General features: G+C 45.0%; 1 protein-coding gene across 1 annotated transcript in view; it reads left to right on the top strand.

Annotated features, from left to right (window-relative positions):
- Positions 1-1,311: 1,311 nt before the first annotated feature.
- emid1 (EMI domain containing 1) overlaps positions 1,312-12,948 on the top strand; it is a gene marked incomplete at both ends in the record, with an annotated part of 50,457 nt that continues 38,820 nt past the window's right edge. Inside the window, 3 exons of the mRNA XM_083979280.1 lie at positions 1,312-1,481; positions 8,375-8,488; positions 8,771-8,874. Of these exons, the coding sequence (XP_083835406.1) occupies positions 1,312-1,481; positions 8,375-8,488; positions 8,771-8,874 (388 nt within the window). The remainder of the gene's footprint in view (positions 1,482-8,374; positions 8,489-8,770; positions 8,875-12,948) is intronic.

The following is a 12,948-nucleotide window of genomic DNA, read 5'->3' as shown; positions in this document are numbered from 1 at the left end:
TGTGGGAAGGAGGGGGGGGTAGTTGGTGCCAGTCTGGGTGCCCCTCTGAGAGTGTCACGGGGGTGTTAACACCATCTCCCATCCGCTGAGATCTTCAGCACGCAGGCCGGCAACTGCAAAGCTCACTCTGTGCAAGTCCTGCTGCAGCTGGTGAGACTTTGGAGCTTTCAGCCCACATGTCCTGAGAGGTGCAGTCACACAGCGGCCCACAGATATACATCTTTTGGGCCCCAGTTTTCGGTTGCAGTGCCAGGTGTTTGGTTTGGAGCAGGACCGCAGCCCTGTGGTTACCGGCTGCTTACACTGTAAACCTACATGTCCCACATGCATGTGCAGAGGGAGGTTACAGTAACCTCAACTATTCTCCTGTCACTGTCTGTCTGAACACTGATGGCTTTGATAGAGAGGCCACAGACCACAGCTGCTCAAGATAGATAGATAGATAGATAGATAGATAGATAGATAGATAGATAGAGAAGTTAAGAAGTTAATGTACTGGTGATATTTTGATGAATCTTTCTGATGGGTTTTTAAGTATTACGTTTCAAACCATGATTTTACATTCACTTGTTTTCACTAAATAATGGTTTCTCTTCACTGGCACAGCTCCAGTGAGTTCAGTCCAGAGGAACCTCGGAGAAGCAGCAGCAGTCCATAATTCATTGAGAACAAACACTGCGTAATGTGCCGTCGACTTGAGCGCGCATTGTCCTCTGTGAGAGCTTAAAACGGGGCAGGGTAAGAAAAAAAAAAGGAGGCTCAGCAGGCTGTGCTTTTAAAAGACCCGAGGAGACTATAAAACTGGTGTCATGCCCGCTGTTGTGAATGTGAAGGCTCGGCTCGATGTGTGCGCACAGAGACGGAGGTAGGCAGAGCAAAGACAAGAGAAAGGAGGAGGACAAGCCACACTTTCTTAATCCACGCTCATAACTCACACAGTAGTCAAGGTTTGTGTTCACATGTCGGATCGCTGTCATAGGCGCACACAGGCGTGAAGCGGGAGCGTTTTTCTCCACCTCACTGTGGATTTTAGGCATTTTTTTTATTCTTAGTAATATTTGTTTTAACAAAGAAACAGGCGCCAGAGATAAGAACCGTGTCTTTAGCTACTTAAATACATTAGGATGCGCGTCTTCTCCTCCAGCCGACCCGCTGCTGTTTGACACACTTCTCTCTGTCGTCGAGACCTGGACCCGCGGACCGGTCTGCTGCTGCTGCTGCTGCTGCTGCTGCTGTCCTTTAAGCGGCGGGAGGGGTGAAGTTGGGCTCCGTTCAAACTTTTCTGGCCGTGCGTATTTTGATGCCAGGGAAATGGGACCGCGCCAACGGAAGAGCGTGTCCGCGCTGTGCAAGAAAAGTTTGCTGTGGACTGTGCTGATACTGTGGCTGACCACGTTTGTGGACGGGACCTGGAAGACTGGACTGTACAAGAGCTACTCAGCCCAGCCAGCAGCCTCTCACACTTCAGTCTACCAGAAAAGGTAAAGGGGAGCATGCACTTTGTATTTGACTCTACTGCACCTTTAATCCTCTATTAAATTTTAATATATGCACAAAATAACCCTTTTTTGCTTCTTCAGGCTATTTTTTCCGCCACTTCTGGTCAGTGCATGACTCTACAGAGCTACTCCCATCTCCATCCATCTACCAGGTCTTATTGTCTTCCTGACAGTTGGTTTCCTTTTTCCTGTCCTGGCAGCACACATTGCTGTGCTCACTCCCATTGTTGTTTCCAGCTCAGCCACCTTCTGCTCTCTGTGAGAGCACCTCCACTGTCTCTGATGGAGGTAGGCTGTGGGTGCTTTGTTCCAGCAGCAGCAGCAACATCTGCTCCTTCTCAGCTGCTGTCAGGGTGCTCTTCAAAGGACCACCTTTAGTGCAGAGATCTGTCTACACAGAACCCGTTCCTTTGCTTCTAGAGAGAGACTTTTGGACAGTGAATGAGGGAGCAGCGTTTTTTTTTTTTTTTTTTATGTCTGTAATAAAGTGCACAAGATTAATAGCTTTAAGTAAAGACCACTGAATGAAAAAAGAGGGGGTGAGATGGGGTCCTAAACTGATGTTGTCGACGAGGGAGCTCTCTTGAAGAAAAATCCCCAGACTAAACACACAGGCAGGAGTGTACCAGTTCTGCTTCCCTCCTGGACCGGCCCAGTGTTTAGCTCGGAGAGTGGCCAGTTCTTCATGATGAGAGGACGCTTCCCATCTTCCAAATATTTATGCTGTCAGGTTGAGAGTGTGTGTGCAGATTGTGCGTGTGTGTGTGGGCTCAGCTTGGCCGTAATGCTGAAACACACTCTCTCTCGCTCTCTCTCTAATGAGTCCCTTTCTTCTGGGTGTGTCCAGGTGGCTTCCAGCGCTCCCAGCTTCACTCCACTGCCCCCTCCTCCCCTCCCCACTCCCCCCGTCACCCTCTCATAGCCAGAGGTTTGTGGACATGTTTACCAAACACAAGCAGCTGGGACTCCACTGCATCTGGGATTGTTTTGGGAATGGCGAAAAGGGGGGCGATGAGTTTACAGTCGTTTTGCTGCTGTTTGTCAGCAGAGGTGGAGGAATGGCAGGATAGATAGAGAGGAAGCTGCCGTAGGTGTGAGTCAGCCACCGTCTTCACAGGCAGAGAGAGGTCAGCGGGTTTGAGGTGACACGAGAGGAGCCGAAAGTAGCAGTCCACCTGCTGTCTGGCCTGATGGTGTGTCAACAAAGTGGCAAAACAGTGGCAGTGGGATTTCAAAGGACAGGAGGCTCTCTGAGGGACATTAGCAACTTGACAATCAATGACAGAAACTTAATCTTAAAAGGAAATAAACATCACCATCAGCAGGCTGAGAAAGGATTCTGTCAGGGGAAAACCTTCACTATAAATCTCCTTCTGTACCAGCCTGTCTTCACACAGTGATTACCCAAAATCAAAGGAGATTAACAGCTCTTGAGTAATTTCTCGACTGGAGCAGTTGCTCTGCAGAGGAGCTGATAAAGTGTTCATTCACCCTTGGCGTTCTTAACAACTATATGAGCTCAGTACACTGAGGGGTTACGGAGGTAGCCGCTTCTTTATTTCTTGTCTCGCCCACTTCTTTATCCTCCCTCGGAGGACTTGTCATGGTCTGACAGGCAGTCTGAGCCCCTTGGCCGCCCTCATTCCTCACCCCTCTTAACCATATCCACGTTTTTTTTTTTTTTTTTTAGAGGCATGGGAATGAAGATGACAGAGATTCCATCAGGCGGAGCCCTGAGTGGCTTAAAGCAGAATGGCTTTTAGATTTGACCATTCAGATAAGTTCAATCAATGTGGATGTGGAGGGAAATTGCTCATGGAGTGCCCACTTCTCATTATTAGTCAGGATGATTCTCAGGGAATGAGGTCGCATACCAGTGTGGATCTGCAACAATTAATTCATTATCAGCTAAAGCTTAGTCTTCAAGTATGTGGATAATTAACAAATTTGTGTCACTTTGTGAACAAAAATTGCTTAAATGCAGTTGTTAATTGTACAATTTTCTTCAGTCTTGCTTTGCTGCTCTTTGCTATGTAAACTGATCATCTTTGGATGAGTGATCTGACTTTTTGGACTAGTGTCTTGACAAAATAAAACATCAGTTCAGTCTCATTTCTGTCAATATTTTTCATAGACCAAACCATTTATTGAATAAATAATTAAGAGATTTATTGATATTGAAAATAATCAGTAGTTGCAGCTCAGGATGTCTAACGATAATAAGTCAATAATCCGTTATTTTGAGTGTGGATTTCTGCTTATCCTGATTGTAAATGATTCAGTTTGGGTTTGTTGGCAGCACAAATCAAGACATTTGAAGACACATCTTTCACCACTTTCTTACATTTTAGAGACAATGATCACTCATTGAGAGAGAAATGATCACTCAAGTAATCAGGAAACTAATTGACTCATTGATCGATAATGAAAGAATAATTGTTGGTTGCAGCAGGCCTATTTTAGTGTCCAAGTCACACTTGCACACTGCAAGAGACAAGTCCACACAGTCACATTCGTGATCAGCAGAGCAGCGCCATACTTTACTGCCTCAGACACTTCAAGATGCACACACCCGTTACAACTCTGAGCTCACAGGTGTCCCGGCTTGAAAGCTCACGACAGACAAAGACAAATGATAGTCTTGGTGGTTTCTCTGAGGCTGCTGTGAAGAGTCACCTCACCCTGACCTTCAAAGCCTCAATGAGTTGCTTTCATGGTCTTCACATGGAAAACTCACAGAAATTGAACGTCAATCAGTTTTATTTCTCCGTTTGGAGAACAGTCTGTTTTTCCTAGAAGCTGCATAGATTGTGACTGCAGGAATGTCGTGTCCCTCTCTCTCTTCATTAATTTCACTGTGACCGTACTCGTCTTTGTTGTTGGTTGGTGCAGCACATTTATCATACGCCTCTTCTACACCCCATGGGACCTACACTGCTTCATAATTGTCTTTGCTTTTACTTCCCTCTTCCCATGGGAAGTTGCCTTGTGTGACCCGTATGATAAAGTGACCTTTGTCTCTCCTCTCCTCTCCTCTCCTCTCCTCTCCTCTCCTCTCCTCTCCTCTCCTCTCCTCTCCTCTCCTCTCCTCTCCTCTCCTCTCCTCTCCTCTCCTCTCCTCTCCTCTCCTCTCCTCTCCTCTGTCTGGCTTTTTGCCACATCTGTCTTTTGTCCTTTGTTCCTCCCTGAGAATTTTTCCCACAGACAGAAATCTAGAGAAATTCCTCTAGATTCCTATCCATGCTGTTTTCAAACATATCTTTGACTGCTCAGCCCTCGTCCTCCCACAGTACGTGAATGGATGGGTGGATGGAAATGGAGTTACTGAGACGTTTTTCACCAGCATCTCACCAGCGCTTTGCCCTCTTGGCAGTTCACACGGCTTCACTCCCATCTCCTTCCTCCCCACACAGTCTGCTGATGAAAGCGCACCAACTCGGTAGTGTGATCATGAAAGATGCAGACTGCACCACCACGTACAGGGCGAAATGAGGGCACGTACAGTAACTAGAATACAACATATAAGGAATTTGAGTTCATGAGCTCTGTCGGCGTTTACATTAATTGACTGTTCAGCACGTTTTTGTTTCCCTCCAATGTTTCACTGTCTTGGCGTCTGTAGGGTTGAGGAACAGATGGGCCAAAGCTGTGATTTTCCTGTCCCTTTAAGATTGTGGATTTCTTTAACTGTTGGCTGTGGCTATGTGTGACTGTGAGAGATGGTTGATGATTTATTTAGCTTGGACCCGGCATTCAGAGTGTGCCATGTGTGCTTAGAGACCTGATACTCACTGAGGGCCTGCTTGGTGTTTTTGCCAGTGAAACAGCACGGTGCTGGTGGGTTTCACACTTCATAACACATGGGCGCCTCCAGTAAGGAGAAGGTGTTGACTGTGAAACATTTTTAGAGTGAGAAACTGAGTGCACTGTGCACCTGTGTCGCTTTATGAATAAAACCAGACAAAATTCAAGAGACCTCTTGTGTGTGTGTGTGAAAATATATAGTCATTAAAATTAAGATTTTTTTTAGCTTCATTTTTTTTTTTTTTTTTTTTTTTTTACATCCCAGAAGAGATAACAATGTTCACAGCAGCCGGTTAAGACATTTATCATTAGGCATCAAAAGAATATATGAATATATCGCCTTTAACAACAGTTGGTTCCGACCAAGTAATTTGATTGGACGAGAGGCATTCCATGAGTGTGGATGTAGCCTGGACAGCACTGGGACTTTAAACCACATGTATCACTCTGCTTCATATGTGTTGTCTTAACCTTTAGCGTTACATGAATGGTTGTTACTGATGCTAGTTTGTAACATGAATATTTTTCCAGAAATAACATTTAAATAAAATGATGTATGGTCGCAAGAAATGAATGAAGCAAAGGACAGAGCCTGGATAATAAAGCACAACTTGTAGACAAGGTGCTGCTTTAGCTGGTGGTGTGCAGGGCAGGAAGACTTCAGCAGTCTGGTTTCAAAACCATTTGTGTGTTAGCAGCATAGTCAATAAATAATAAATTGTAAAGTTGTTGCTTATTAACCTTAACTAATGCGGCACTGGAAGAACTGTGGAGTCAGAGTAATATCACAGTCCAGGTTGAGCCTGTGATTGACTTGAGCAGGCTGCTCACTTACAGACTCGTAACTTTTCAACCGGATCACAGCTGTGCTGATGTTCAGTGCATCGCTCCCTCTTGTGTGACATTGCTTCATCGCTTCTCTGCAGTGGAGGAAGTATTGTTCTTGCTGCTTTATAATTACAGTTTGATTCGTGAATACGTTTCAGTGAGTTATGACGGTAATGCAGATATTGGTTGTCAAGTTATTTTAGAAAATATAAGCTCTGTTATGCCAACTTCACTGAAGCAGCACTGGTTGGCATTTCCTCCTCGATAATTGCATAAGTGCTAAGCAAAGAAAGAGACTGGGACTGTAAAACATACCCCCACCCCCTCGTACCCCCTGGTGACAATCTTAGCTGTTCCCAGGTGAAACCTCCTCTCAGCCTGGGAAACTCAGATGTTTATCTGTAGGATCTGGAGGATAAGTGGTGGGGAGGAGTTGGGGATATTACCCCGTCCCCTCCTGTACTTGACCACAACTCCTTCAGTGTCTGAAAGTTTCCACTGATGATTAGAGCAGTTTCTTCTCGACAAGGGAAAGCAATCATAGGGTAATCATATAGATCCGAGTTCATTTTCATAGCCATACCGCTGACACAAATGTACGTATTTCAATAGCATGCGTGGCAGACAAATTCCCAATTCGCTTTTCTCGCATTTCATGACAAGCTGATGATTAATTCAAACTGTGCCTCACTTTTGCACAGTTCCTTTTACTTTTTAATAATCCTTGTCCAGTACATGTTGTCCTAGACTGAAGGAGATTTCATTTGTAACTTCTTTTGGCACAGGAAACTTTTTTTCTTTCTTTCTTTTTTTTAATGTACCAGTAGCTGCAGTGGTACACAGATTTTTCTCAGAGGTGCACTCTGCTAGGTGCTTCAGGTCTGTGTGTGGTGGGGCCACCACAACATATGGGGATTGTTAATGGGAGCTGGTTCAGGGCTGCTTCGCATCCTTTGCCTTTGGCAGTTTCCTTTATTGTAAACTCTCTCACTCACACACACTAACATGTGGTCTCACATATTGACAAACAGACTTCGGAGGACACAGCCTCCCACTCTTGCAAACACATTGGCAGCAGAACACACAAAGTGTAGTTTTGTGCTGCCAGTCACAGAGTGTCCTTTGTGGTTTCTACACAGAGACCCTTTCTATACATCTATTGATTGTGTAAACACAGGCCATAGTAATTGTTTTCCTTGTTTCTCCTCCAGCTTTATCCATATGATGATAATCAGGGTGTTTATTCTCTTTACCTTTAGTAAAGTAATAGTAACATATGGCAGCTCAAAGGACCTCAATGCTTTTTCCAGATATTAAAGCTGGGTAAGCACCATCCATTGTTTTCCTTTGGGACTGTCAAAGTGTTATCTTATCTTCCTGGTTTGATAAGTAGAGGCATGGCCTATTGTGCTCCTCCAAAACAGATACGTAGCCTTGTTTGAAGGCTCAATGAGCTCTCGGTGAGTACTAAACAATGCAATTTGCTACCAGTCTCTTTAAATGAATCACTATTTACATACATTGGTGACTTTTAGCTGAATGATGGCATACATGTTCTATAACAGAACTGTTTTTAATGAACTGAAATGATGTGTGAGACTTAATATGGCCTGCTCTTAGTGATGATATGCTCACTATCACATCTTAATCTCTGACCTTCTTATAAGCAGTTTGTTTTCTTAACAGCCTCAGTGAATCCCCCTAATGTCCTGCAAGGCTTTTCTAGAGAAGGAGTGCACTCATGACCCAACATTAACCTGTGATGAAAAACTCTGATCTCTGTATGAGATCTTGTCTTCCTCTTGACTCCCTCCCGGGGGATATTGCCTCCTCAGAGAGTCAAATGCAAACGGATGCCTATTGACAGAGGACAGACCACAGCGTAAATACAGCCCACAATGCACTTCTGGAAATCTCGCGGCTTATTAAAACTGTGTAAACACCATAAAGAAGTTGAAAAACAAAAGCATGGGGGAAGGGAAAGAAGAATGAAAACCTGCGGGAAGACAACACAAATGTATTGACTGTGACTACATGGCTAATTTACTTTTGTGAGTGTGCTTTAGTGTGGGTGCACTAAGCTGGAAGGTGTTTCTAAAATATACACAGTTCTCCCTTCAATTATTTACTTTGAAAATGGGATTTTCCTATCAGTCTAGATATAACAAACTTAGCCGATCCCACTGTTGTTTTTATTCTAAACCCTGATCCCTGAGCTTTTCTCACTTTATGTCTCCCTTCAGGAACTGGTGTCCTCACACGGTCACAAAGACAGTGACGTGCCAGGTGCAGAATGGGACACTTCTCCAGCGGGTCTACCAGAGCTGCCGCTGGCCGCAGGGATGCACAGGAGGCAGGTGAGGAAGTGAAGGGACTAGGAATGCTGCGACTGTACCATTTAGATGTAATCCCTTTAAAAAGGAAAATACTTTTATAGTCAGTTTTCTCATTGATGTGCTAAATCACTCTTTCCTTTTTCAATTGTTTTTGCTTCACTATATGTCACTGCAATTTATGCCATATGCAAGCCATGGTTGTTTAGACCATGTTTCCACGCAAGTCAGAAAAACAATCCAGGTCAGCCTTCGGCAGCTGAGTGTGTGTATGTGATTACCTTAGAGTTTGTGTGTGTTTTTCAGCTACAAGACCGTGGTCAGACCTTCCTATAAAGTGGTGTACCGCACGGTGACCTCTCTAGAGTGGAAATGCTGTCCTGGATTCAGTGGCGCTGCCTGTGAAGAAGGTACGTTGAAAGAAAAAGATAGTTTTCATGGATTCACAGACATGTCCACACAGCTGAGAGAAACAACACGTTAGGGCCTTTGGTGGGGCCCAACTTTGCAAGCTGGGACTAAGAAATGGTTTGGAGAAACAAGTTTGACTTCTGACACTTCTTTCCATCACCTGTCGCGCTGCTTCCTGTTTTGTCATTATTTAAAGCTTATTCATTTACCACCATCTGCATCCCTCTGGTCTGCATTGCTGTCTATAGCCTGCAGGTGTGCCTTCCAATACACGTGTACAAGTAATACTTATAAACAGGAGTGATTTCCATTAGGCTTACATAAGGCTGCTTCTGTCTTCAAAATGAAGTTAAGAAATAAGATCCCTCAGCCTCCTCAGGGTGAGTCAGATACCTCCACTTTATTAATCAGTTTTAATGTGTCCATTCGAAGAGTCCTTGTACCACGTAAGGCTCGATTCTTTTGTGTGGTTTTGAGTTTTATGGTCCAGCTGGAACCAAGTCCTCGTCCCCTTAAAGTGGCATGCTAGCGCTGCTGTTTTCATTTTTCAACTAACAGTAGCTGCCCACCACACACAGACACACACACACACACACCAGTGTATAATGACTTCCCCTGGCACTGGCCCCCGTCTCTCAGCAGTCTGGGGAGAAGGGTGGAGCGTCTGTTTATACCGGGACCCAGGACTTGACTGGGTGTAACATGAATCACTGGGCTTTGTGACACAAAGGACAATAAATATTTACAGTAGTTAAAGTGATCACTTTTTTGTGGCGCTGAAAGAGGAGGCTGTTTTTCTCTTCTACGCTCCGTCCTCCCAGGTGAGCTAAGAACGACTCGCAACCCTCCCTTCAACTGGAGAAATCTCTCCAGCTTTCCTACTTGTTTACACACGATGGCACACATCAAAGCCGCCTGCATGGCTATTGTGCTTGTTTTAGACTTTCCCCACTCTCAAAGTCAGGGAAACGCATTCACAGCCAGACAAACCCAACTTTACTTAACAAAAGCGGAGGCACACACAGTCAAACAGGGAGGAAATTATCCAATTAAGTTGTTGCTGGAGGAGATTCCCCTCCGGTTGTCATGGCAGTAGGGGGCTGTCGAGCCAACAGGGATGCTGGGATTAGCCACTTATCTGAGCGTCGTTCCGGGTGGCTCAGATCACAGGCGTCGCTGAGTGGAAGTGACAGGTCCCATTCACAGGGCCTTTACTCTCCGGCACCATGGATGCGATCCAGGGCCACCGGTGCTTTGTTCTGCTCCTGCCGCGTGAGCAGAACCTCTTGCCAGCGCAGAACCTGATACCCCACTGCTGTCTGCCTCATTTGCCGCTTTAAGGAGAAATAAAAGCTTGCCACACGGGCGGGCGAAGCTGGAAACCGGATTGCGCTTAAATCTGTTGCTATAGGGTTGCCAAGTGAGGTTAAAGCTGCATTCGTAGTTCAGTGGGTGCAGGTTTCAAATCCAGGATCTTAATACCTGTGTGTGGCTCCATCTGCAAATCTCCACACATTGTGGATTTCCAGACGGCTGTGAGCACATGTTTGACCTTGAGTATACGGCTGAATTAAAAATGCTCTGTCGATGAAGCACATCTGTTGTAGAAAAGAGCAAACAGCTATATCATCCTACTGCGCTTTTTGAAATCTACTGTCCAGGTCAGACATTAATAACATATTTCTTTTGATCTCAAAAACCTCATAAATAGCTAATACCAGATACATTCATCTTTAAAGAGCTATTTTGGAGTTCCAGTATTAAGTCATATACCTTTGCTCCCCCCATCCCCTTTCCTCGGCTTGTCTGCTGTTCACAGACTGTGGAAAATGTTTATGATCCGCTCTTTTACTGATGCTGCCACTGCCCCCTCGCCAGGCCACCTTAAAAGCCCCTGGCCATGTCTGACTCCCAAGGCCGGACTGCATTGCAGCAGATCTCAACAATATTCTTGCCAGCGGGACTCCGGGCTTGTGTTGCTTTAAGGTGGGAAAAAAAAATGGGAGTTTGATTTTGAATGGAGATGAGAGGGTTGTTTGCTCTCATGCACCTCTTTTCTCACCTTTCAGTCTGTCAGTTGATCTGATCAGTCAACATCTGAATCAAGTTTGTGTTTCTGTTCAGATTTTGGATTAACCAAAGTGGAGATATAAATGAGAGAGCGATATGGGAAGAGATCACACCATGCTGTCATCCAGTCACACTCAGGCATTTAAGAACTTTTGGCCTATCACGTTCAAACTGAGTGCTCCGAAAGCAAAACATTACATCAGACCCAGTCTGATAAACAAACTTACTCCATCATGCGAGTAAGATAACACTGCATCAGACGAGCACCTTTCACATTTACTCTCTTTTTCGCACTTCCTGAACCCTAACTCAGGACTTGGCTGGAATTCCAGGACAATGGTGTAATTACTGGGTCCTAATTGTTTTCTATGAGGTTTGGGAGAGATTGTCTTACTTCTGGACCGGGAACACAATGGTCTTTATCTCTGATTGAGCCTGAGAAAAAAAGGCTAAGTATTTGCAGATGGAGGCACTTTCATAGCCTGCCAGAAACAGGGATTTAATGTATGCCTGGTTGGCTTTGGCATTCTGAGTAAGTAAACGCTTGTTTTCAGATGGGATATCCCACCTTATACTACATCAAACACAAATCTCAAAATTATACCTCATTTAGATGCAATTTTATGATATGAGAATATCAAATGTAAAACATAAAAACAGCATTATTAGATTATTAGAGCTGGCCCTCAACGACAGTCCCATACAGGCTGTTTCAGCATCAACATACAGTGCAGCAATGACATTTTGATTGCACACTCAGCACTCTGAGAATCTGTGCTATTCATAGACATTTTGGACTTTTGTCCCCCGTCTAGTTTTGATGGAGTCTTAAAAGTGTGAAGATGACACTGAGAGACAGCAGCTGACAGCTCGGCCCTGATTTGATTTATAGAGGGAAACACTTAAGACAAAGCAGCTTATCGCAGGAGGGGGCCGCTGTGCAATGAAACATATGGGGGAACGTAGACTTGAATTAGCATGGCTGTCAAAACTCTGCCGCGGGGGTCCCCATCAAGCCGTATCTCGCAGCCAAGTGGAGGCTGCGGTTTTTGGGTTGCAATTACGGTAGGGCTGGGAGGCAGAGGCACGCTGTCTGTAATAAGCCGCAGAAATGTAATCTGTGTTTTCACAGCTCAGCGCAGCTTATCACAGGCCTACACGCTGAACCCCGCGCTTTAAACTTCAGTCGGCTACAGCTTGCCATTAGCAAAAGAGGAGTGGGAGTGCGCGGACGTCGGTATATGTCTCTGTCTGTCTGCCAGGATGAAAGTGTGGGTGGCAGGGCGAGGTGTTGAGGATTTGTACAGTGAGGGATGCAGCTGTTCAGTGTGATTAGCTGCTTTAATGGCAGCAGGCTTTAGTAGCTGTGAGTGCAGACACCCCAGCCTGAGGTCAAAGGGGAGGGAAGCTGAACAAGAGCAGGTGACCTCCACTCCCACTCCTCTTAGACCACACAGCGCAGCATTATCATGGTCGTTACACTGACAAACATACAGTAGATGTCCTTTGTAATCAACCTTCCTCTTTTTTTTCCTGTTCACATTCCTGGATTTCCTTATGTCTCCACTTGCAAGTATTAAATACTGCATGTACAGTAAGTCTGTCTTCCTCCAGTTCATTCAGAAAAAATAGTCTAACTTGGTGTCAGATTTGCTAGATGAGTTTACTCACACACAGTATTTATGCCGCCATGAAACCACAAAGACATGTAAATCACATTCATACAGGGAGGAAGGCTGCAGCCAGTGTGGAGAAAAGGCCACAGCAGCTGATATTCATGGTTATGTAAATGCCTTGCACAGCACAAGTGCTGATCCCAAATTGGAAGCAGCTGAAGTTGAGGCAAACTGGGCTGAGGGCCCCAGATGAGATTAGACATGGGAGCGTCCAGCCCTTTCAGCCCACGCTCCTCTACTCAGGGGATTTGTCATAATAGTCATTAATTAACAAACAACACCACTGAAAATACCGACCAGCCAATCCAAAATTAACCAAACCAAACA

Source organism: Trachurus trachurus, assembly GCF_905171665.1.
Source record: "Trachurus trachurus genome assembly, chromosome: 9".
Taxonomy (NCBI): domain Eukaryota; kingdom Metazoa; phylum Chordata; class Actinopteri; order Carangiformes; family Carangidae; genus Trachurus; species Trachurus trachurus.
This window is presented reverse-complemented; position numbering and strand designations above follow the sequence as displayed.